The 25,992-nt window shown below is 44.0% G+C and overlaps 1 protein-coding gene across 1 annotated transcript in view; it reads left to right on the top strand.

The window, feature by feature from the left end:
• The window catches only part of atp6v1ab (ATPase H+ transporting V1 subunit Ab), a 63,084-nt gene that overhangs the window by 19,041 nt on the left and 18,051 nt on the right, over window positions 1-25,992 (top strand). The window contains exons 2-6 of the mRNA XM_068034193.1: window positions 13,946-14,037; window positions 14,523-14,651; window positions 16,383-16,597; window positions 23,522-23,659; window positions 24,783-24,934. Coding sequence (XP_067890294.1) covers window positions 13,956-14,037; window positions 14,523-14,651; window positions 16,383-16,597; window positions 23,522-23,659; window positions 24,783-24,934 — 716 coding nt within the window. The 5' untranslated portion in view covers window positions 13,946-13,955. The remainder of the gene's footprint in view (window positions 1-13,945; window positions 14,038-14,522; window positions 14,652-16,382; window positions 16,598-23,521; window positions 23,660-24,782; window positions 24,935-25,992) is intronic.

Below are 25,992 nucleotides of genomic sequence, written 5' to 3'. Positions count from 1 at the left end.
TCTTTTCTGGGGTTGGGACATTTCCCTCTGTGTCTCTCTCACCCTCTGAACACCTTTGAAGATAAAGAACCTCTTGATCTCCTTGGTCACCTCCCAGCAGTGAACTGGAGGCTCAGAGGGGTTTCACGGTTCTCCAACCTTAGTAATCCCTTTTGAGTTCCTCAACATGCTCTGGGGTTAGCAGTGTAGTATTGAGCTTCCATGTGCCCCTGCCAACCCGCTGGTCATCCTGTAAGCGACAGTCGTCCAGTAAGAGGCAATGGTCGGAGAAGAATACCGGCTCGACGTCAGTGGATCTGACCGTGACAGCATGGGATACACAGGAAGTCAATCCTGGAATGGACAGACCCGTCTGATCTTGACCAGGTGTATCTGTGCTGCGCTCCGTCTGCAGGTTTGCTGAAGACGTCGTGCAGCTTGGCATCTTTTACTGTTTCTATTGGGAATCTGGATGTAGCGTCCAGTTTGCTGTCGTCACTGTCGGATCATCGAGTTGCACCGATGATGCAGCTGAAGTCACCGCCTAGAATGACCAGCCTGGACGTCACAAGCAGCAGTGGGCGCTGCTGGAAGACGGTCAGCTGCTCGCTGCATTGAACCGGGGCGTGCACATTGATCAACTGGAGCGGAGCATTGTTGTACATTACATCTGCTACAAGGAGGCAACCTCCTTAACTTCGGAGATGGTGAAGTTGCCAGCAGAATACCCAGGCTGGAGGAACAAGAATCATTACCCCCTGACGAGATCAATAGCCCTTGGGACCACCATTGCCTGTAGGTGCTGAGGTGTGGTATTCCACACTCCTCAGGGTGGTGTCCTAGGCCCAACCATCTTCAGCTGCTTCATCAATGACCTTCCTTCAATCATAAGGTCAGAAGTGGGGATGTTCGCTGAGGATTGCACAATGTTAAGCACCATTCGCGACTCCTCATACTGAAGCAGTCCGTGTAGAAATACAGCAAGGCCTGGACAATATCCAGGCTTGGGCTGATAAGTGGCAAGTAACATTTGCGCCACACAAGTGCCAAGCAATGACCATCTCCAACAAGAGAGAATCTAGCCATCTCCCCTTGACATTCAGTGGCATTTACCATCGCTGAATCCCCCACTATCAACATCCTAGGGCCTACCATACCATTGACCAGAAACTGAACTGGAGTAGCCATATAAATACCGTGGCTACAAGAGCAGGTCAGAGGCTAGAAATCCTGTGGTGAGTAACTCACCTCCTGACTCCCCAAAGCCTGTCCACCATCTACAAGGCACAAGTCAGGAGTGTGATGGAATACTCTCCACTTGCCTGGATGGGTGCAGCTCCAACAACACTCAAGAAGCTCGACACCATCCAGGACAAAGCAGCCCGCTTGATTGGCACACCATGTGCAAACATTCACTCCCTCCACCACCGACGCATAGTGGCAGCAGTGTGTACCATCTACAAGATGTACGGCAGCAATGCACCAAGGCTTCTTAGACAGCACCTTCCAAACCCGCGACCTCTGCCACCTCGAAGGACAAGAGCAGCAGATGCATGGGAACACCACCACCTGCAAGTTCCCGTCCAAGTCACGCACCATCCTAACTTGGAACTGTATTGCCGTTCCTTCGCTGTCGCTGGGTCAAAATCCTGAAACTCCCTTCCTAACAGCACGGTGGGTGTACCTACCTCACATGGACTGCAGCGGTTCAAGAAGGCAGCTCACCACCACCTTTTCAAGGGCATTTAGGGATGGGCAATAAATGCTGGCCTAGCCAGTGACGCCCACATTCCGTGAATGAATTTTAAAAAAAAACTCCTGCAGAAACAGTAGGTCGGCTTTGACCTTGGCGAGGCAGTCCAAGGTTGAAACACATCGCGTAGTGGATTTAATGCTACGCGTGTTAATTGAAGCAATCTTCATACCCATTTTTAAGTTAGTTGTTGCATTCCATACCATTTGCCCTTGCTAGTCCCAGTCCTTCGGTATGTTCCTGCATACCCATAGTGTACACAAGCTGTTCACGTTGGTTGGGCTCAGAAACCCCTCCTGGTTTCTAATGCAGGGTTTGTTTCGCTGGGGTGACATCAGTGGGGGGGGGGGGGTGGTCTTGTAGGCAGCAAGGATTGGGCTGTCCACTGCTGTTGGTATCTTTCCCCTCTGTTCCTCCTCGAAAACATCACTGCTCCCGGCTTCCCGGAGCTGGTGTGCGCCTGACACTTCTTTGTTCTCTGTGTCCCAGAGCTGGGATGTGCTAGGCGTGTTGCTAGGTTCAGCGCTTTGGGTTTGGGGTGCACTGGGCCCATCACAACTTCCAGTGCCCAGGGGTTGGGGGACTTTCTCTTCCAGCTCCTTTGAGTTCTGCCGTTTCTTTTGCAGGTGCCGTCGTTCCGGCACTTCCTCGTCCAGTGAGGAGGAGCTGCTGTAGTCCGTCTCAGACGGTAGCCTCCTCTTGCCACTGGTTTAGGTGGTGGCCTGTTCTGTTTTTGGAGGGGTTTTTTGTGGTTTTCCTTTGTACCACTTGCCACTGGCCTGTTTGTCCATCTGCTGCCTCCTCCATTGATTCTGTCTGTGGAGGAGGGGTTTCCGGGCGCAGGGTAGGTGTTGGGTCGCTGGTTTCAGCTGCCTCCCCTTCTCCTTCTCAAGTAGACTTTCCTCGCTGTGGAGAGGGTTGTTTGTCTCCTTCCCAGCACCAGACGCATTTGTCATTCCTTCTCCTGGCCTTTCCTTGGACCTTGCCACCTGAGTATAACTGAGGCAGTGTTTGGGGCAGGTTTTGCAGAGGTGGTCTGCCTCACGGCACAGGTTGCAGCACTTACTCTGCTTACAGTCCTTGGTCTGATGGCCTTCCTTCTTGCAGTTCTTGCAGATGACTGTGCTGCAGTTAGCTGCCACGTGACCAGATTTGCCACAGGTGCGACAAACTCTGGGCTGCCCAGCGTCGACCAAGAAGCCTCGACTTCCCCCAATAGCGAAGTTGGAGGGAGGATGGATGATGACTCCGTTGGCTTCGACCTTCAAAGTCACTTTGACCTGCCGCTTGCTGGTCCAAATCCCAAACGGGTCCTTGACATCAGTGCTGCTGCCGGCCACCTCGACGTACCTGGCGAGGAAGGTGAGTCCATCCACGAGAGGAACATGGGGGTAAAAGAGGTGAATTGTCACCACCCGGTCACGTTGTGATGTCAGCATGAAGAGCGGTTCTGCTTTGAGGATGGACAGCGGCGCCTGCTTTCCCTTCTCCTTGAACACCTTCAGGAACTTGATGCATCCCGCCACGTTCTTGAACGTCACGTCGAAATATCCACTGCTGGGGAAGTCCTGCAGGCAGAAGATGTCCGTAGCTTGGAATCCACAGCAATCAATGAGGATTCTCTTGATGAAGGTACGGTCAACTGGTGCATCTCCTTCCTTGTCCTTCACCACCACCCGAACAGTGTCACACACTCCCTGGCCTGAAGCTCTAAGATTGGTTACAGCCATTTTACTCAAAGCATACCTGGGCCAGGGTCAAAGGAGAAGATCATGGTCTCTCCCCTGGTAGTTAAGTATTGCACAAGCCACAGTGAAAACATTTCCAATTAACTGCAACATTGACCTGCTGGAGACCTGCCACAGTTCTGTCTGTGAGCGTTTAACGGGTCACCTCAAAGTCAACTACTATCAAGATTTTTATCAGACTGAAAGTCTTCCTCTTATCAGATGCTGACTTATTTCCAGAAACCAGCATAGTTGAAGTTGTCTTTATTTAATGAATACCTATAGAAGTGTTATAAACCCTTTAATGTTCAGACTTTGTATTTCAGTAAACTTCATGTGTTTTGCAATTAAAAGGACGTGCTGAAAAGCTTAGTGTGTTGGATCACGTGTTTATAAATATTCACCACAATACTTAACAGACGTCGTTATTAGTAACTTGAACTTGGGAGCAGACTTCGTACTGGGCTCTTTTTTTAGGCTGTTCTTCATTATTGTGTGCCATGGATTTGTGACTTCAGGATTATTATTTTTCTATTTTAGCTACATTTACAAAATTTCCACTCAAACAAGTAGTTTGCCAAAAATATGGATGGCTGATTGTACAAAATGTCTGAATGTGCTTTTTGATAAACTTTTTTGATGTAAAGGACTTTGATTTGCAAACCATGTTGTACATTGATGGATCTGTCCATGGGGTGGTTGGGTGTTCATTGCAGTGGTACAGATTTCATGGCAGTGATGCAAATACATAATTTAAATGTTATGAAATAATACTTAAAAGTACATAACAATCATAAAACTCATACATGAAATATTTCACTCAAATTGTTGGGCTAATATCGTGGACCATTGGGAGCAAGAAGGTGTCAGAGAAATTTGCTCTTTGGTTTTTTTAGTGCCAAACAGTGTTAACCTATTAAGCATTGAAAAGTAAACAGAGCAGGAGGCCACTGTGATTGTGCCACACTTGGCTTCACACTGGAGCTATTCTACTGTACAGTTACATTTGCTTGAACTTTACATGCACTCTTCAAGTGTTTAACTCCCTCTTAAAGATTGCAGTTGAAATGGCCACTAGTATTCCAATAACCCTTTGCAGGACAATAACCCTTCGCCGCCACCACCACTCTTCCGGCATTTATCCTAAATTTATGCTCCCATTTTTACGAATTCACCAAGTAGTGGAAATAATTTTTCCACTCACATCTTCCCCAGCGAATATGGCCATATGGCTATAACAGAAACGTGGCTTAAAGAGGGCAAAAATGCAGCTCAACATCCCTGGATATAGTTTTCAAGCAGTATACAGAGGGGGATAAAAAAAGGACTGGATGTAGCATTTGTTCAAGAATCAACTACAGCTGTGAGAAGGGATGATACGCTAAATGAATCATCAAATGAGGCCGTATGGGTTGTACTCAAATAAAAAAAAAGGGGCAGCCACACTACTAGGAGTGTATTATAGACCCTCAAGTCGTGAGATGGTGATAGAAGAACAAATATGTAGGCAGATTTCTGAGTGCAAAAATAATAGGGCATTAATAGTTGGGGATTTCAACTACCCTAATATCAACTAGAAAACAAACAGTATGAATGGTACAGAGGGCACAAAATTCTTGAACTGCATTCAGGAGGACTTTTTTAGCCAGCACATAAGCCCAACGAGAGGGGGCGCAATTCTAGTTTTAGGAAATGAAGCTGGGCAAGTAGATGAAGTAGTAGTGGGTGACCATTTTGAAGATAGTGACCACAATACAGTTAGATTTAGCATTATTGTGGAAAAGGACAAAGATAGAACGGGAGTAAAAGTTCTAAGTTGGGGGAAGGCAAATTTATAAAGCTGAGAGGTGATCTGGCGAAAGTGGACTGGATACAGCTACTTGAAGGAAAATCAGTGGGAAGCATTCAAAAGTGAGATACTACAGGCACAGTGCATACATGTTCCCACAAAGAAAAAGGGTGGTACTGCCAAATCTAGAGCTCCCTGGTTATCTAGAAGCATACAGGGTAAGATAAAGCAGAAAAAGAAAGCTTATGACAGTCACAAAAAACATAATATTTTAGAAAGCCTAGAGGAGTATAGAAAGTACAGGAGTGAAGGAAATTAGGAAAGCAAAGAGAGGATGTGAAAAATATTGGCAGATAAAATCAAGGAAAACCCAAAGATGTTTTATCAGTACGTTAAGAGCAAGAGGATAACTAAGGAAAGGGTAGAGGCTATCAGATGTACAAGGTAACTTGTGCATGGATGCAGAAGATGTGGATAGGGTTCTTAATGAGTACTTTGTCTCTGTCTTCACAAAGGAGAGGGATGATGCAGACGTTGTAGTTAAGGAGTATGAAATATTAGATACAATAAGCATAATGAGAGAGGAAGTACTAGAGGGTCTGACATCCTTGAAAGTGGATAAATCACCAGGGCTGGATGGATTGCATCCCAGGTTGTTAAAGGAAGCCAGGGAGGAAATAGCGTGTACTCTGACAATTATTTTCAAATCTTCACTCGATGCAGGTGCAGTCCCAGAGAATTGGGAGGTCTGCGAACATTGTACTATTGTTTAAAAAGGGTGCGAGGGATAGACCAAATAATTATAGGTCGGTCAGTCTGACCTCAGTAGTGGGCAAATTATTAGAATCAATGCTCAGAGATAGGATAAACTGTCACTTAGGCACGGATTAATCAGGGATAGTCAGCATGGATTTGTTCAGGGAAGGTCATGTCTTACTAAATTAAATGTTTTGAGGAAGTAACAAGGAGGATTGATGAGGATAGTGCAGTGGATGTGGTCTACATGGATTTTAGTAAGGCATTTGACAAGGTCCCACATGGCAGACTGGTCAGTAAAATGAAAGCCCGTGGGATACGGGGGATTGTGGCGAGTTGGGTCCAAAATTGGCTCAAGGACAGCAAGCAAAGGGTAATGGTCGACGGATGCTTGTGAATGGAAAGCGGTTTCCAGTGGCGTTTCACAGGGCTCAGTGTTGGGTCCCTTGCTGTTTGTGGTATATATTAATGATTTGGACTTAAATGTTGGAGGCATGATTGGGAAATTTGCTGATGACATAAAAATTGGCCATGTGGTTGATAGTGAAGAGGATAGCTGTAGACTCCAGAAAGATATCAATAGTTTGGTTGAGTGGACGAAAAAGTGGCAAACGGAATTCAATCTGGAGAAGTATGAGGTAATGCATTTGGAGAGGGCAAACAAAGGGAATACACAATAAGCAAGATGATATTTAGAGGGGTAAAGGAGGTGAGAGACCTTGGATTGCATGTCGACAGGTCCCTGCAGGTTGCAGGACAGATAGATAAAGTGGTGAAGAAGGCATATGAAATGGTTTCCTTTATTGGCTGAGGTATAGAGTTCAAAAGCAGGGGTGTAATGCTGGACCTATATAAAACACTGGTTAGGCCACAGTTGGAGTATTGCATGCAGTTCTGGTCGTCACATTACAGGAAGGACATACCTGCTCTGGAGAGAGTACAGAGGAGATTTACAAGAATGTTGCCAGGGCTGCAAAATTGCAGCTATGAGGAAAGATTGGATAGGCTAATGAGTTGTTTTCCTTAGAACAGAGGAGGCTGAGGGATGACTAAATTGAGGTGTACAAAATTATGAGGGGCGTAGGTGGAGTAGACAGGAAGGACCTGTTTCCCCTAGCAGAGAGTTCAATTACCACGGGGCACAGATTTAAGGTGATTGGTGGAAGTATTAGAGGGGACGTGAAGAAAAACCTTTTCACCCAGAGGGTGGTGGGTGTCTGGGATTCACTGCCCGGATCGGTGGTGGAAGCAGAAACCCTCAACTCATTGAAAAGGTACCTGGACATGCAGCTAAAGTTCTGTAATCTGCAAGGCTACAAACCAGGTGCTGGAAGGTGAGATTAGATTGAGGGGCTAGTTTTTTTTTATAGCTAGCACAGACACGATAGGCTGAATGGCTCCTTATTGTGCTGTAACTGTTCTATGGATCTTTCTATGGACAGGCATATCAGTCCTGGCTGGGGTTGTTCAATGCCTTCCACCACATTAGAATGGGCGGCTAGTTCTTTCAGCTGGCGCAGACACGAATGGGCTGAATGGCCTCTTTCTGTGGCGTAACTTTTCTGTGGTTCTATACATTCTATCATTTATCATCTACATTGCACATTTTCCATGACTCAGTATCTTTTCTGTAATAGGGTTTCCCAAACTGCTATCCTATGTAAAATGTGCCATTGTCTGTCTCGCTTTGATTCGTCATTGCCTCCCTGCTTTTGAATTCATTGCCCACATACAGCAATTCCAGAATCCCATTTGCTTTTTTTTATGATTTTCCCACCTTCAATCCTGCTTTTAAGAATCTATCGCTGCAACTCTACGTTCCCTGTTCTTCCACTTAACTCAGAACTTAACCATTTAGTCTTTATTTCTGTTTTTTCCAAAATGTAGCACTTCATTTTTAAAAATTCATTCATGGGATGTGAGCATCACTGGCAAGACCAGCATTTGTTGCCCATCCCTAATTGAGAAGGTGGTGATGAGCTGTCATATTGAACTGCTGCAGTTCATGTGGTGCAGGTACACCTACGATATTGTTAGGGAGGGAGTCCCAGGATTTTGACCCAGCACCAGTGAAGGAATGGTGACAGAATTCTCAGTCAGGATGGTGTGTGGTCTGGAGGGGAACTTGCAGGTGGTGGTGTTCCCATGCATCTGCCTCCCTTGTCCTTCTAGGTGGTGGCAATTGCAGGTTTGGAAGGTGCTGTCAAAGGAGGCTTGCTCCTCTGTAGCTTCCTGCTTTCTTTCCTGCCACTTACCAATATCCCTAATCTGGTATTGGCAAATTGATGTTCCTGTGTGCTACTGTCCAAATCATGTATTTGTGTGGATAAAGCAAAGTCCGAACACAAGACCTTGGAATTGGTAGTATTTTAGAAATACTGACTATATGGCAGTCAAGGATTGTAGGATTGTAAAATGTACGTACATAACAAAAGGTAGGATGGTTAAAATGGAATTGTAATATGTGGGAAAAATTACCTTTCTCCTTTCTCCCCACTCAACCCAACCCCAAAAAAAAGCTTTAAACGTCGAAGGAAAATAATTAACTTCGATATGCAGCTGCTTTTCTAGGGTGGCTCTGGGCTTCTGGCATTTCTTCCCTTTGGTAAAACTATCCCGCGAGGGCTGCAATGTGGCGTCACCAAAAGAAAGCAGTGTGGCTGCTACTAGCCAGCATGTACCTTGCCCAAGAACTAGAGTATTAAACCTAAAGTGGTCTGTCTGCATGCTATACTTGTACACTCCTCACACTGCAATTCTGCAGGGTGTCTCTGTGGATTTTTGTTAACCAGTACACTGGAGTGTTTTTCCTCATTCAATGTATTTGAAATTCTGCATTTTTAGCACAACCAAAGGTGATGGAGGTTGGGGAGAGTGAGAATCTAACGAGTGAATGCAAATTGTTCGTTTTAAACCAATAAATTTACCTTGTCAATAAAATTGGTGTGTGAGGGAAAGGTGATTTGGATTTTGTTTTCCATTTCTTCAAGTGTTGCAATAGTCACAGGGTCCCATCCTCGGAGTGTCAAGTAAATGCTTATAGGATAAAGGAAGATGTTGTAAACCTAACAATGAATTGGCTGGCTAATAGGAAACTGAGGTAGTTTAAATTGATGATGATCATAATTTGGAGACTACAACTAGCCGAGTTCTCGAGACTGAGTCCCTGCTGTTCAGAACCATAATGTATAGTTTAGTTTAGAGATACAGCACTGAAACAGGCCCTTCGGCCCACCGAGTCTGTGCCAACCATCAACCACCCATTTACACTAATCCTACACTAATTCCATATTCCTACCACATCCCCACCTGTCCCTATATTTCCCTACCACCTACCTATACTAGGGACAATTGCTAATGGCCAATTTACCTATCAACCTGCAAGTCTTTGGCATGTTGGAGGAAACCGGAGCACCCGGAGGAAACCCATGCAGACACAGGGAGAACTTGCAAACTCCACACAGGCAGTACCTAAAATTGAACCCGGGTCACTGGAGCTGTGAGGCTGAGGTGCTAACCGCTACGCCCAATTCCGGGCTCTGCAGCATCCCTGATATTAATCGCTCCACCACTAGAGGCCGTGCCTTCAGCTGTCTAGGGCCTAAGCTCTGTGTTCCCTCCCTAAACCTCTCCCTCCCTCTCTCCTGTTCAGAAGCTCCTTAAAATCTACCTCTGACCAAACTTTTGGGTATCTGCCCCAATATCTTAAGTGGCTTGATGTCATATTTTGTTTTATGATGTCTCTGTGAAGTGCCTTGGGATGTTTTATTACATTAAAAGGTGCTATACAAATTGTTGACTCTCTGGAGTGGAACATGACCTTCTGACTTAAAAGGCGAGAGTGTTAATACGGAGTCAAGGATTGTCACTTTCTTGAACCACTGGGTTTCACACATGGGGGCGCTGACTGTAAAAGCAAGGAATTGATTTTGAATATGTACAAGTCAATGGTTAGGCCACAGTTGGGAGCACTGCATGGAGTCCGAGGCACACAATTATAGGAAGAAAGGATATAAGGGGCCATGGAAAGTGTAGTGAGATTTTATTAGATTGAAACCAGGAATGAGGGGTTAATGGAGAATAAGCTTAAAGAAAGAGAAAAATTAAATGGAATCAAATAATGGAGGCATTGGAAAGTAGAATTGTGTACTCTTGTATCTGATATAAGTGTGTGTGTGAAAACTGACATTCTCTGTTATAGTTCAATCTTGTGGAAACTTCGCAACTGCCTTATTTCATGCTGATGAAATCATAAGTGTTATCTATCCTGTGAAAAAGCACTGGAGTCCCTCTTAGTCTGTCATGCTAAACCTACATGCAGCAGTCCCTTGTATGTACTGGAGCTGGGTTTCTGTGTACCAATAATCATCATCTGTTTTCTCAGAAATGTTTGCACAAAGATAAATTCATCATTGTACTTGACTCGAACTAAATGTAGAAAAGAATCAGTTCCATTTAAAGTTGATTTTCCAAGCTGTGCTGATGGCCCAGCAGATGGAGGTTGTGTGTAGTTGATCCCTGCAGACCAGAAAGGTCCCAGGTACAATTCCTGATCTGCTTTGAGTTGGCTAATCTTGTTCAGGGTCCAGGACAGTTGTAGGTCTGTTATAATTGATGTTGCTATCATTGGGTTAGTGAGGGTGAAATTGGCCAGGATTCGTGGTCCTGATCACTATGTATGAAGTGTGCACCTGTATACGTTGGACCAGTACAGGATTGGGTTCACCATGATATTTCCCACTGTTAACTCGCAGACGTCAGTCTTGAACTAAAATTTTGGCCCATTTCATGTATTGGAGGATGGCCAGCAGTTGTGTGAGATATTCCAACAAGGACTGTAGAAGTGGAGGGGTGAGGGGAAAAACTGGATGTTTAAAACATAAAGTGAGCTTGATATTCCTGGGTTTGCAGGGTGGAGATATAGCAGCAGTATAATTTGGGATGCATTGGCTGAATGTGGTACAGGACCTGCTGCTAGATCTCTTGCCTTTTGTTGAAAAATAGTGTGTATCTGTATAGAACCTTTAAAGTAGTAAAATGCCCCAAGATGCTCATTCTGCAGGAAATTTTAAGAAGTGGGGCAGGGGCGTATTGTGCCTGCCCCCCCTTCTCCCCATCAGCCACCCATTAGAAGAGGCAAAATGATATCTGCCAGAAGTCATACCAATTACACCTTTGTTGCTTCAAACCTAAGCAGGCCTGCAAGATCCAGGCATATTTGAATGCCATGACCACAGTCTGGTTGACTTGGCACCCCCAGCTGCTTTCTCCAGTTCAACTGCCATTGATTTGCCATTGGGGAAAGCGGCAGCTTTAAATTATTAAAATTGCGAAGTTTCTGGCTGTCTGAAGCTGACAAGGCCACTCCAGCAAGATGCTGCAGTGAAATTCCTGTCCATCTCTGCCTTCTTTCCCTCACTTGCAGCCCTGGTAATACTATAATTGGCATGGTGCCTCTCTTCTCTCCTTCCATCTTTTCCCTCCTCCTCGCCCCGTCCTATATGAAAATGACTTCTGTCCTTGGATTCGGGATGGGGCCAGGGGCACATCAGGAAATCTTGCCCCATTGCCCAAGAATTTCAGGGGCAAGTGGGATTGCACATTTGCAAGAGCCTCTGTTAGTGTGGACAGGTGTATACAGATGTACCTGGTGCTAAAAATACCAAAAAAGTGGAGCAGGAAGAACTTTGAGGTGGTGATTTACAAAGCTGACAGTGGTATTACATTCCATGGTAGTAAATAGTCATTCTAGATAGAATGTTGACCTGGGCAAGTAAATTCTTAAGTCCAAGAGGTCCTGAAGTTTTCATGAGATTACCAGTATTTAGAAATTGTACCCTGCTTTCTCTTTGTACTGCTGCATTTTATATCTAATACTGTAGTAATTAGAAAATTGTTCTGTTTCATTTAAAATGTAGCTACTGTTATTTTGGGATAGTATGTAATCTTCCATGGTTTACTACCTTTCTGTATTTTGCAGATGATGAAAGCTTAACCTTTTGCTAAGTGTCTCTGGAATATTAATCCCTCCAGCGAGTGCTCTTGCTAAAATAGATGTTATACATGAACTTAGTGCCAATCTAGGTGACATCAGTGCCAGCAAATGGACCATTACTCACCTTGCAGAAATCATGTCATTCCCAAGATCAGGCCACTTGAATTGAAGACTGAATAAAGCAGCAAAATAAAAGAAAAATACTGCAGATGCTGGAAATCTGTAATAAAAACAAAAAATGCTGGAAATACTCAGCAGGTCTGGCAGCATCTGTGGAGACAGAAGCAGAGTTAACGTTTCAGGTCAGTGACCCTTCATCAGACCTGATGACTGATGAAGGGTCACTGAACTGAAACGTTAACTCTGCTTCTGTCTCCACAGATGCTGCCAGACCTGAGCATTTCCAGCATTTCTTGTTTCTATTACAGAATAAAGCAGCTTGTACCCCGCTTGATAAAAAGTGCCTTCGAAGTGCTCGAGTTTGAAATGTTCTCTCAGATTGGTCATTTTGCTGGCTCCTTTGAGATTGCCAATTCTCTCTTTGGGGAATGAGCTTTTCATTCCTACTCAGAGATAAACCAAGATTGCCCAAACCAATTGAAACCAGTTAACAGCATACATACATACAGCGATGGATATACTTGCCTTCGAGGGAGTGCAACGAAGGTTCACTAGACTGATTACTGGGTAGAAAGGGCTGTCCTATGAGGAGAGATTAAGTAGACTAGGCCTATAATTCCCTCACATTTAGAAGAATGAGAGATAATCTCATTGAAACATATAAAATTCTCAAGGCTTGTTCGGGTAGATGCTGAGAGGATGTTTCCCCTGGCTGAGAAGTCTAGAACTAGGTGACACAGTCTCAAGGTAAGCGGTCGGCTATTTAGGGCTAAAATTAGATTATTTGCTCAAGAGTTGTGAATCTTTGGGATTATCTACCCCCAGAGAGCTGTGGATGCACAGTTGATTATATTCAAGACTGATGGATAGATTTTTGGACAGTACGGGAATCAGGATATGGGGATCGAGCAGGAAGGTGGAATTGAGGTCGCAGATCAGCCATGATCTTGGTGAATGGCAGAGTACGCTTGATGGGCCGAGTGGCCTACTCCTGCTCCTATTTCTTATAAGAACATACGAATTAGAAGCAGGAGTAGGCCACTCGGCCCCTAGAGTTTGCTCCACCATTCAACAAGATCATGGCTGATTTGATTTGTAACCTCAATTCCACATTCCCGTCTACCCCCAACAACCCTTGCTTATCAAGAATCTTATTATCTTAGCCTCATTAGCCTGTGTGATTTAGAGCTTGGGTTGAAGAAGTGAAAAGGCTATGTGGTAACCAGCTAGAAGCTATCTATGAACTTTGATATACAAGTCAGCAGCATTGTTGGATGTAGTTCCTGAGTTTGTCTTCTGACTGGGTGGCCTGAGGGAATCCCAGAATCTTCTGCAATAAAAGCAGAATTTTGGTCACTCGTTGCTTCTGCAAGTGAAGATCCCTCTTAACCTGAGAAGGAGAGCTGTATTTTAGAGGGCACTGTACTTGCTTAGCACTTGTGAAGCTCCTGGAACGTACAGTTTAAGAATATTCTTTGTGATGTGATCCATTTTTACTGCTGTAACCCAAGAGAAAAGTGTTCTGAGTTGTCCAATGTGTCAGCCAAGCGCGCTTTTGTTTTGACTATATCCTACAAGATGAAATTTTTATTTTGATGGTGAGCAATTACATGATCCAGCAACCCTACACTGGACCTGTGCAGTCTACACTGCTTGTAACCATGTGCCAGTGCAGAATACATATCTTAAAGTTAATTTGGAAAGCAAACAGCACAGATGTATTTGAACGTTTTTTTTAAACTCTTAATTTGAGCCTGAAATTTTACAAGGTCTTTAGTTGCCCCAATTTCTCTACTTATATATGATCTGCTATGAAATCTTTTCAGATTGATCAAGATGGATTTCAGCAAACTTCCGAAGATACGGGATGAGGACCACGAGACTATGGTTGGATATGTTCATGGTGTCTCGGGTCCCGGTGAGTATTTCATTCATTGGCGACGCGCTAAACAACCATGTTGGTGAGGGAATGTGTTACTCTGTAAAATACATGCTTTTTTGTGTCTGCTAAAGATGTTCGGTCATCCTGGTGAATACTGCTGCTTTGTGGAAATTGTACAATTTTATGGTGGGGTGCGGGGGGAGAATTTGTATTTGTTGGAAATTAACATGCAGGGTTTGAGTCGGAAGTATCATGCTGCATTGCCTGTATACTTATCAGATTCCTCACTTCCCTCTTTTTCCCAAGGGTGAGGATCTAATTCTTTTTAATGTCTCCCTTTCTTGAAAAAATGTATTTAAAACCTTGCAAATTGGTTGTAAATGATTGTTTATATCTGCAACAAGCTGCCATTCAGATTTAAATGGATCATTTTCCTTGCAAATACAAAGTTTTGTTAGGTTCCTGTGCTCCCGATGATGTGTTTACTTGTTCATTATTTCTGTATTCCATGTGTTTTCCAGTTGTCACTGCCTCCAACATGGCTGGAGCAGCAATGTATGAGCTGGTTCGTGTAGGTCATTCTGAGCTGGTTGGTGAGATTATCCGCCTGGAGGGAGATATGGCTACAATCCAAGTCTATGAAGAAACCTGTATCCTTTCCAAATTGATTATCTGTATAAACTTGGATGAGATGCTCAGTGAAACAGTCTTTTGGGATGAGGCAATGTCGGCAAAAGCTGTATTTTTATTGCCCATTCCCAGTTGCCCTGAGCAGGCAGCTGACTAAATAGGTTGGATCTTGCAGTAAATGGTGTGATTGAAGGAGAGGATATTCCAGTGATGAGCACATAAACCACTGTGAGATAGGAAAATGCCAACTGGCCTGCAAGATTATTCTTCCACAGACCATGTACTTCATCTCAAACCTCAATCCGACTAATCGCCTGAGGAAAGGATCTGCATGTTTTTCCTGTAACACTCCAGAATGACGTCATACACCATTAACAGTCACATTTGCCTGGGCAAGGAAACCTTTTTTAGAAGCATGTGTAAATCTGAGTTCTTTTTGCCTTCAGTCTGGTTCAGTAAATATACCGAGTCGGACGTGTAGGTAAAATCAATTACTTTATTTGCGCAGTCGCCAGCGGACTTACTCTGAGAACAGCGGCACTCACTCCACCAGAGTCTGTCGGGTCCCCCCCCAGAGTAAGTGAAGTTTGTGATACAGGTACTACTGTTTATACATTAAGATTCATGCTACACCTCCTTGTTTAACCAATCAGTGCGATACAATTCGACTTCACCCTCGTGGTGACATGCAGTACATCTGTTACTGAGGTTAACAATACACTCCATTCTCAATACATACTTGTTACTAATAAAATATTGTTTTGTACCAGCAAGATAAAAGAAAGCGGACAAGCAAGCTAATTAGCAAGAGCATAGGAATCATCAATAACCATGCTGGTCTCACTCCCTACATGGATCATGAGTTCTGTTTCTATCTTGTGACAAGTAATTGCGGAGTATCCTGCTATCTCTATTAGGTTTACATTCCTGAGTGTTTCGTGCAGTCTGCAGCTACAAGTAGTGGCAGCTCACGAAGATAAGAGGGGCCTAGCACTCCTTATCACTCACACAGGGATGGATATCATTTGATTCACAGGAGTCCATTTGTTCCAAACCACAGGGAGTCACACAATCAGGCCATAAAGAACAGATGTCCTTGCAATTACCAGTGTCGGCTAGTCTTTACAGTCTCACACGCTCTGCCTTTGCTTTTAACTATTTCATTGTGGTTTCTGCTACTTAAAATCAAAGCTCAGCAAAGCTACTATTCCTAACTTGGCTATATTTCTCATTAGGCATAGTGCCATGCCTTTCTGCTCACTTCCACACATGTAAATGCATGTTTTTTTTTTGTCTCACTCTCCTTCCACTCCTGCCCCCACACTCCCTTTCTGTTCTTCTGAACTTATGAAGTTGACAGGCAGGGAAAGACCAGCTGATCTCAGTCCTGCCCCACACTCATGGCTGAAACATCATGACCAGACACACGCCTCCATTTCCTGCTCTCTCTGCCCTGCCCCCCCCCCCCGCACCACCACCACCACCCTGCAGCCATGTAATCTCTTGGAAGAGGTAGCAAAACCCAGGGTCAAGGAGGAAAAAGTACTTTCTGACTGAAGGCAGACACATGATGTGAAATGATTCCATAACATTTTCAAGTAGCTGTTCTTTGTGTGTGAGCTTAAGAAGGAGTGATGGGCTATAGGCACTTATTTAGTAGGCATGCAGTGTCATTGAAGGTTCCTGGAATTTGATGCTTAATCTTATCAGGCATGTTTTAAGCAGTGTTTTCCTAAGCTGCCACCTAACAGCTGGTGTATCAGTTGGAGATCCAGTGCTTCGTACAGGGAAACCCCTTTCTGTGGAGCTGGGGCCTGGCATCATGGGAGCCATCTTTGATGGGATCCAGCGACCTCTAAAGGACATCAATAATCTGACACAGAGTATTTACATCCCCCGTGGTGTCAACGTGAATGCTCTGAGTAGAGATTTGAAGTGGGAATTTACTCCTTCCAAGAGTATGCGGGTAGGAGCTTTGAGCAAAAAAGATTTACTCAATCAATTCTTTCAGACAGGCTGCCTCTTACTAAATGTGTAATTTAATTGATACCTGCATTCCAATTAATTCTAATCCATGCGCTATTATGCAGCAATATTATGATTTAATATCTTCCTCAGTAACTAAGAGAAATAACTTTCACTTATCACATGCCTCGAGGTATTCTAAACTGCGCCCAATAGATTACTTTTTGACATTAAATGTATAGAAGTTATAAGACAGAAACGGGCCACTAGGCCTCATCCAGTCCATGTCAGCATTTACCCTCAGCTCAAGCAAATCATCCTAATCCAGACTTACCCACCGTGTTCCATATCCCTTATCCCTTTATCCACCTGTCACTTGGAGAGCCAATTGAGCTCAACCAGGTCCCACCAACAGCAGATGAATGAGGAGTTAATATTTTTTGGTGGTGCTGTTTGAGGGAGGAATTGTTAGCCAGGACACACAGAACTCCCTACTTTTCCAATAGCGCCATGGGATCTTTTACTCCCACCTGAGCAGGCAGATAGGGCACTGATATTACATCTTGTACCAAAGAACTTGTATTTAATGCTGTGCTCCTTCAGTACTGCACTGAGATGTCAGCCTAGATTATCATCATGGAGTGGTTCTTGCACTCATCTCCTAATTTGGAGCAGAATGCCCCCAACTGCCAAGCTGGCACATTGAGCCAAACCAACCCAGAATTGTAATACAATACAATATTGAACAATTTCTTAAGTGATTTGTCATCTTCCAACTCTTTTCCTCCTCCTTGAACTCTGATAATTTTGAGCTAAGTTTCACAATCTTCAGTACTATAAAATAGCACGGATAAATGCATCAGCTGCTTTTTTGTCTTGTAATACATCCACTGAAGTTTTGTGAAGCCCTCAGCCTGTCCCAAAACCAGAGCTTGCATTTGATTTTTCTTTTGCCTGGAGAGGTGACTTTGGAAGCTGAAGGCAGTTCCCACAGTCTGAGCATGTGCAGTATACGCAATTTCCCAGGATACCCTAGTAGCATTTACGATAGCCAAATGATAGACGGTTTCATTCTGTCACTCAGAAGAAAAGCGAGAAGAATAATTTTAGAAGTTGTTTCAGATAAAATTTAAAAGCATTTTCAAAACAAATCGCCTCTAGTTAGCACTGATGTTTCTGCTGTTGGTTAGAAAATGTAATTCTAATTACTTTGGGACAGACAGACACAGCCACACTTCTAGGAACCAATTGCAAAACTGCACATTTAATCTTTGCAGCAGGGCGCTACTGACCAATGCTGCTGGGGAGTTGGATGCCCGTATTACCTCAGTCACTGCTGACTGACACACCAGTGAGCCAAATCCCAGGCTCATTTGCATATTCAATAAATCGTTTGGCTGATTCAATTTCTAAATCAATGGCACATGGCGTAAGCCATGGTTCCAAAACTGAAGTAGGCTCTTCTTCAATTGCTTTGCTTAAAAATATTTGCTGCCTTGCTCCCCATGTGCTACTCATGGATCGTGTGCTGCTGGAGATGTGAAATGCTGCTTAGGGGTGGGGGATGCATTTATATGAGCCTCCCACTGCTTTCTTAAACTAGTCTCACCCCCATAGTGAGAGTGAACTAGTTTAAAAGCACAAGTGAATTGAAGTAGCCCTGAATATACCTTGCTGTGGCACTGAGAATAGGAAGGGAGCAGCAATAAAAAGCAGTTCCAACAGCTGGATTCATAGAATCATAGAAAGGTTAAGGCACAGAAAGAGGCCACTCGGCCCATTGTGTCTGTGCCAGCTGAAATATGATGCACCTATTCTAATCCCACCTTCCAGGGTCTGTAGCCCTGCAGATTACGGCACTTGAGGTACATATCCAGACTCCTTTTGAATGAGTTGAGGGTTTCTGCCTCAACTACCCTTTCAGGCAGAGAGTTCCAGTCTATCACTCTCTGGGTGAAAAAGTTTTTCATCATCTCCCCTCTAATTTTTCTACCAAACACTTTAAATCTATGCCCCCTCATCACTGGCCTCTCTGCTAAGGTGAATAGACCCTTCACCTCCACTCTATTCAGACCCGTCAAAACTTTGTACATTTGAATCAGATCTCCCCTCAGCCTTCTCTGTTCCAAGAAGAACAACCCCAGCCTATCCAATCTTTCCTCAGAGCTGCATTTTTCCAGTCCTGGCAACATCCTCGTAAATCTCCTCTGTACTGTCTCTAATGCACTTGCATCCTTTCTGTAATGAGGTGACCAGAACTGCACACAGTACTCAAGTTGTGGCCTAACCAATGAGTTATACAGTTCCAACATAACCTCCCTGCTCTTATATTCTATACCTCGGCTAATAAAGGAAAGGATTCTATATGCTTTCTTAAGCAGTTATTAACTTGTCCTGCTACCTTCAGGGATCTGTGGACATTCACTCCAAGGTCCCTTACTTCCTCTACACTTTTCAGTATTTTCCGATTAATCGTGTATTACTTTGTTCTATTTGACCTCCCCAAATGCATCACTTCACACTTCTCCAGGTTGAATTCCATTTGCCATTTTTCTGCCCATCTGATCAGACCATCAATATTTTCCTGCAGCCTACTGCTATCCTCCTCACTATCTACCACACAGCCAATCTTTGTGTTGTCTGCAAACCTCTTGATCGTGCCGTAATCTGCAGGGCTACAGACCAAATCATTAATATACACCATAAAAGTCAGGGGACCGAGGACTGAGTACATGAGCCCTGCAGAACGACACTAGAAACAGCCCTCCAATCGCTAAAACACCCATTAACGATTACCCTTTGTTTCCTGCCACTGAGCCAATTTTGTATCCACCTTGCTGCATTTACTTGGATCAGATGGATTTTATTTTTTTTAACCAGTCTGCGACGTGGGACCTTGTCAAAGGCCTTGCTAAAATCCATGTAGACCACATCAACTGCACTACCCTCATCTATCTTCCTTGTTAATTCAAAAAATTTGATCAAGTTGATCAAACAAGATCTTCCCTTAACAAATCCGTGCTAACTATCCTTCATTAATCTGTGCCTTTCTAAGTGACAGTTTATCCTATCTCTCAGAATAGTTTCCAATAATTTGCCCACTAGTGAGGTTAGACTGACTGGCCTGTAATTATCCTTTGCTCCCTTTTTAAACAGAGGTACAACATTAGCAGTTCTCCAATCCTCCAGCACCACACCTGTATCCAGTGATGACTGGAAAACGATGGTCAGACCCTCTGCTATTTCCTCTCTTGCTTCTTTTAACAGCCTAGGATACATTTCATCTGGCGTTGGTGATTTATCAACTTTTAAGGATGCTAATCCCATTAATACTTCCTCTCTCCCTATGTTTATCACATCCAATACTTCACACTCTTCTGCCTTAACTACAATATCTGCATCATTCCCTCTTTTGTGAAGAAAGACGTAAAGTATTCATTAAGAACCATACCAATATCTTCCGCTCCTACACGCAGGTTACCTTTTTGGTCTTTTATAGGCCCCACTCCGTAGTTATTCTCTTATTCTCTTACTCTTAATGTATTGATAAAACATCTTTGGGTTCACCTTGATTTTGCTTGCCCATATTCTTTCATGCCCTCTCTTTGCTTTCCTAATTTCCTTTTTGATTTCACCCCTCCACTTTCTATACTCCTCTCAGCTTTCTGTAGTATTGAGTTCTGGGTGTCTGACATAAGCTTTCCTTTTTTGCCTTATCTTACCCTGTAGACTCCTTCACATCCATGGGGCTCGAGAGTTGGCCACCTCACCCTTTTTCTTTGTGGGAACATGTTTACCCTGAACCCCTTGAATCTCCCCTTCGTTTGCCTCCCACTGTTCTGACACTGATTTACCTTCAAGTAGCTGTTTCCAGTCCACTTTTACTAAATCACTCCTCAGTTTAGTAAAATTGGCCTTGCCCCAGTTGAGAACTCTAACTCCTGTTCTACCTCTGTCCTTTTCCATAATTATCTTAAAACTGACTGAATTATGATCATAAGATCATAAGAACTAGGAGCAGGAGTAGGCTGTCCAGCCCCTCGAGCCTGCTCCGCTATTCAATAAGATCATGACTGATCTTTTCGTGGACTCAGATCCACTTACCCGCGCTCCCACCGTATCCCTTAATTCCTTTATTGTTCAAAAAGATATCTACCTTAGCTTTAAAGACGTTTACTGAAGAAGCGTCAACTACTTCACTGGGCAAGGAATTCCATAGATTAACAACCCTCTGGGTGAAGAAGTTCCTTCTTATTTCAGTCCTAAATCTGCTCCCTCTAATTTTGAGGCTATGATCACTACCACCAAAATGCTCTCCTACTGCCACTCCTTCCACCTTCCCATCTTTTTCTAAAACTAAGTCTAAAACCGTGCCCTCTCTTTTTGGACTTGCTACGTTCTGGGCAAAAAAGATCTCCTGAATGCACCTCAAGAATTCTGCTCCCTCAATTCTTTTCATACTAAAACTATCCCAGTTAATATTGGGGTAATTGAAATCTTCTACTATTACTGCCCTATTGTTCTTGCACTTCTCAGAGATTTGCCTACCTATCTGCTCTTCTATCTCCCTCTGACTGGGGGTCTATAGTCCACTCCCAGCAGTGTGATTGCCCCTTTTTTGTTCCTTAGCTCAATCCATATGGCCTCATTTGATGAACCTTCCAGCATATTATCCCTTCTCATAGCTGTAATAGTTTCCTTGACCAAAACTGCCACTCCCCCTCCTTTCTTATTTCCCTATCGCATCTGAAAACCCTATATCCAGGAAGGTTGAGCTACCATTCCTGTCCCTTCTTAAGCCATGTTTCTGTAATAGCTATGATATCTTACTGCCACATGTCTATCTGTGCCCTCAGCTCATCTGCTTTATTTTCGATACTCTTTGCATTGAAATAGATACCTTTGAGCACTGCCAAACTATTTTTTATTTCCTAACCCTCGTTTCTTCTGTCTTCCAGACTCTCCCATTAATTTTCCGCCTTCCATTTTCTGATTTTTGTCCCAGCTGAGTCTACCCTCAGGTCCCCATTCCCCTGCCAAACTACTTTAAACCCTCCCCAACAGTACTAGCAAAACATCCCACAAGGAACTCAGTCCAGGCTCTGTTCAGGTGCAACCCATCTGGCCTGTACATGTCCCATCTCCCCTAGAGCCAGTCCCAATGTCCCAGGAATCTGAAGCCCTCCCTCCTGCACCATCTTTCCAGCCACACAGTAATCTGTCATATCCTTCTCTTTCTTTCCTCACTTGTGCTTGGCACTGGGAGTAATCCAGAGATTGCTACTTTTGAGGTCCTGCTTGTTAATTTCTTAGCTAGCTCCCTAAATTCTGACTGCAAGACCGCATCCCTCTTTCTGTCTATGTCGTTGGTTCAGATGTAGAGCATGACTGCTGGCTGTTCAACCTCCCTCTTCAGGGTGCTCTGCAGCCGCTAAGTGACATCCTTGACCCTGGCACCAGGGAGGCAACACACCATGTTGGATTCACGTCTGTAGCCACAGAAACGCCTGTCTGTTCCCCTGACTATTGAATCACATCACTATGGCTCTTCCAGTCTTCCCTGTACCCCCCTCTGCAGCTGAGCCACCCGTGGTGCCATGGACTTGGCTTTGGCTGCACTCCCCAGGTGAACCATCACTTTCCTCAGTATTCAGAGCTGAATACTTGTTGGAGAGTGAGATGCATTCAGGGGTCTCCTGCAGTACCTGCTTGATTCTTTTTGACTGGTGGTCACCCATTCCCTCTCTCCCTGCATACTCTTAAACTGTGGTGTGATCACATCTATAAACGCGCTATCCACGTAACTCTCATCCTCATAAATGCACAGCAGTGTCGATAGCTGCCGCTCAAGTTCCAAAACCTGGAGCTCAAGCTGCTTCAATTGACAACACTTGCAGCACAAAGTGTTCTCCAGGATACGGGAAGCTTCCTGGAGCTCCAACATAGCACAGGAGGTGCACTCTGAAGGTTGAAGCAACCTTGCCTTTGCCTTATTTATTAGTTGACCCTTTGCTACTGCTAAAAAAAAAAGTTGCCAATGCTGCAACAGCTTAGAATTATTAATAAAACCTTACTAGTACTGATGAATCCTACTAAAAATCAATACTGTTCACTAGTTAAAATAAACCTTACTCAAAAAATACCAGCTACTCACTTGTTCCTTATTATTAGGCTATTTACACGCACCCTCTAACAGTAGTGTACTAACCCAGCTGTTTAGAGTTATTCCCAAACAGCAGTTACTCACCAACCAATCACCTTGCAGCTTTCCTGTGACATCACTGCTCACTTTGTTTTCAAACTCCAGCGTGCCTGGACTCCTCTCCGCTGCTCTCCCAGAAGGTAAGTATTCTAGGCTGCAATCCTCGGGCTCTGTATATCCGCTCCTCGCTCCATATTCTTCCAGCAGGTCCACTCCTCTCCACTGCCCTCCCTGAGGGTAAATGCTCTAGGCTGCAGTCCTCTGGCTCTACTTATCCGCTCCTCGCGCAGTGTTCTTCCCGCAGGTCCTCTCCGTTGCTCTCCCGGAAGGTAAGCGCTGTAGGCCGCGATCCTCAGGCTGTATTTATTGGCTCCCTGCTCCGTGTTCTTCCTACAGGTCCGCTGCGCTCTCGGAAGGTAAGTAAGATTCTACATGGCAGTTGAGGCAAGAGTATTGATAGAGTTGGTAAGACTTGCGATACCATCTTTTTGCCAGTGAGTTAAGTCTGGTCATCTGTACCTGCTATGTGGACTATTGACTTCTGAGTCATTTTGGCTCAACTCTCTGTCTATATTTAGTGGCTGTATACCATGACAAGAATAACTTGCATTTGTGACATTCTTGGTGAACAGCTTAAGTAATAATGGAAACTGGGAGTTATAAGTTGAAAATATTCAAAAATAGTTTATTTCGTTATATTTTGAGCTGTAAATTGTTTTTCAGGTTGGTAGTCACGTCACTGGTGGAGATATATATGGTTTTGTTTTTGAGAATTCTCTTATTAAGCACAAGATCATGCTTCCTCCAAAAAGCAGAGGAACTGTCACGTATGTCGCGCCACAAGGCAACTATGATGTCTCTGTAAGTATTTGAAGATTACATTTATTCCATTAATCTGAACCAGATGCGTTTCTGGATTTATCAGTTGCAAATATGTTTCACAAGACTGGATGATGTATAATTCTCAATTGTACTTCGGTGCAACAACTCTAAAATGGCAAGCTACTCAGCTGTCTCGAGGACAATTAGGGATGGTCAGTAAATGCTGGTCTTTCCAGCGGCGGTCACATCCTGTGAATGCATGAAAAAAAATTACTTGCATTCAACATAGACAAACATTCCAAGGTGCTTTGCAAAGGTGAAAGCAAAAAATATGAAATACTAGGGAGGGTGACCAAAAAGTGAGTTCTAAGGAGGATCTTAAAGGAGGAGAGAAAGCTGGAGAGGCAGAGAAACTTAGGTAGGAAATTCCAGAGCACTGTGCCTAGGTGACTGAAGGTCCAACCGCTAATGGTGGAGTAAGAGGAGCGTGTAGAGATGCACAAGAGGCTGGAATCAGAGGAATGGAGAGATTGAAGTAGGGAAAAGTCAATGAAGGGCTGGAAGAGGTTTTAAGAGCATTTGAGCGATGCCAAAGTGCAAAATAAAATCGCTAAATTACCCAGCTTGTCTGTCTTTATCTGTTCACTGGATGTGGGCATCGCTGGCAAGGCCAGCATTTATTACCTATCCCTAATGGCCCTTGAGAAGGTGGTGCTGGGCTGCCGCCTTGCATTGCTGCAGTCTGTGCAGTGAAGGTACACCCACAATATTGTTAGGGAGGCAGTTCCAGGATTTTGACCCAGTGACATTGAAGAAACAGTGATATATTTCCAAGTCAGGATGATATGTGACTTGGTGGGGAACTTGTAGGTAATGGTGTTCCCATGTGTCTGCTACTGCTGTCCTTCTAGCTGGTAGAGGTCGCAGGTTTGGGAGATGGTGTCGAAGAAGCCTTGACTAGTTGCTGCAGTGCATCTTGTAAATTGTACACACTGCAGCCACTGTGCGCCAGTCATGGGTGGATGTCTTGATAAGTGAATGAGACTTAAAATCTCCTGAGTTCATTTAAATGGCGCCAAAGCTGTTCAAATGGCTGACCTCTTTGTAGATGGCAATCAATTGTGACTCTCGATTGTTTTCGTTCTCCTTTTTCCCTTTAAAGGATGTGGTTCTGGAACTTGAATTTGAAGGCATCAAGGAGAAGTTTACCATGATTCAGGTTTGGCCAGTTCGTCAAGTGAGGCCAGTCACTGAGAAGCTCCCAGCCAATCACCCTCTGCTGACGGGACAGCGTGTGCTGGATGCACTTTTCCCGTAAGTTTATCCAGTCAAATGCACTTCAGTTTAATATGTTGGAAAGTCCAACCCCAGACTGTCAGAATCCTCAGCTGCAGCCTCTTATCATGCCATGCATCAGACTGATGGTATAAAATGTAGCATTCCCTTAAATTCCTGCGAGACACCATCTGATGCTGAGATCAGGAGCTGGTTTGTCTCTTGTAGGATATGTGCACAAGTCATTGAAGGTGGCAGGTCAGGTTGAGAAAGTGGGGTTAGAAAGGCATATGGGATCCTGGGCTTTATAAATCGAGGCATAAGGTACAAAAGCAATGAACCTTTATAAAACACTAGTTTGGTCTCAACTAGAGTATTGTGTACAATTCTGGGCATTGCATTTTAGGAAGTATTTGAAAAGAGGGTGCAGAAAAGATTTGAGATTTGTTGCAGTAATGAGGGACCTCTGTTGCATCGATTGGACAAGTTGGGGTTGTTCTCCTTAGTGAAGAGATGATTGAGAGGAGATTTGGTAGAGGTATTCAAAATCATGAGGTCTCTAGACAGGGAGAAACTGTTCCTTTTGGCCGAAGGAGTGAAAACAAAAGGATACCGATTTAAGGTGATTGGCAAAAAAATCCAACAGCGACATGAACTTTTTTTTTTAACATAGCCAATGATTAGGATCTGTAACGTACTGCCTGAGAATATGATGGAGACAGATTCAATCATCACTTTCAAAAGGGAATTGAATAATTATCTGAAAAGAAAACACATGCAGGACTTTGGGGAAAGGGCATGGGAGTGGGACTAGCTTGAGTTGCATTCCTTCTGTGCTGTAACCCTTCTATGATTCTATGCCAAGATAGCTCCCGGGCCACAGAGGCTGCAATTCCACTAGAAAGAGGCAAAAACAGACTGTGTTTGGACTGAACACCAGAGGGCGGGTTTTGAAGTCAGAGATTTCCTGACTGACCCAGATCCACATGGGTTGTAACTCTTAAAGGAAACACAATTGGCCCTGATGATATATGGAATTGGTGCAGGTAATGACTGGTGTAGAATAATGATTCAACTGATGCTTATACTTAAGCCGC

Source organism: Heterodontus francisci, chromosome 6 (genome assembly GCF_036365525.1).
Source record: "Heterodontus francisci isolate sHetFra1 chromosome 6, sHetFra1.hap1, whole genome shotgun sequence".
Taxonomy (NCBI): Eukaryota; Metazoa; Chordata; class Chondrichthyes; order Heterodontiformes; family Heterodontidae; genus Heterodontus; species Heterodontus francisci.
The sequence above is the reverse complement of the archived record's forward strand: the minus strand, read 5'-3'. Positions and strand labels throughout refer to the sequence as shown.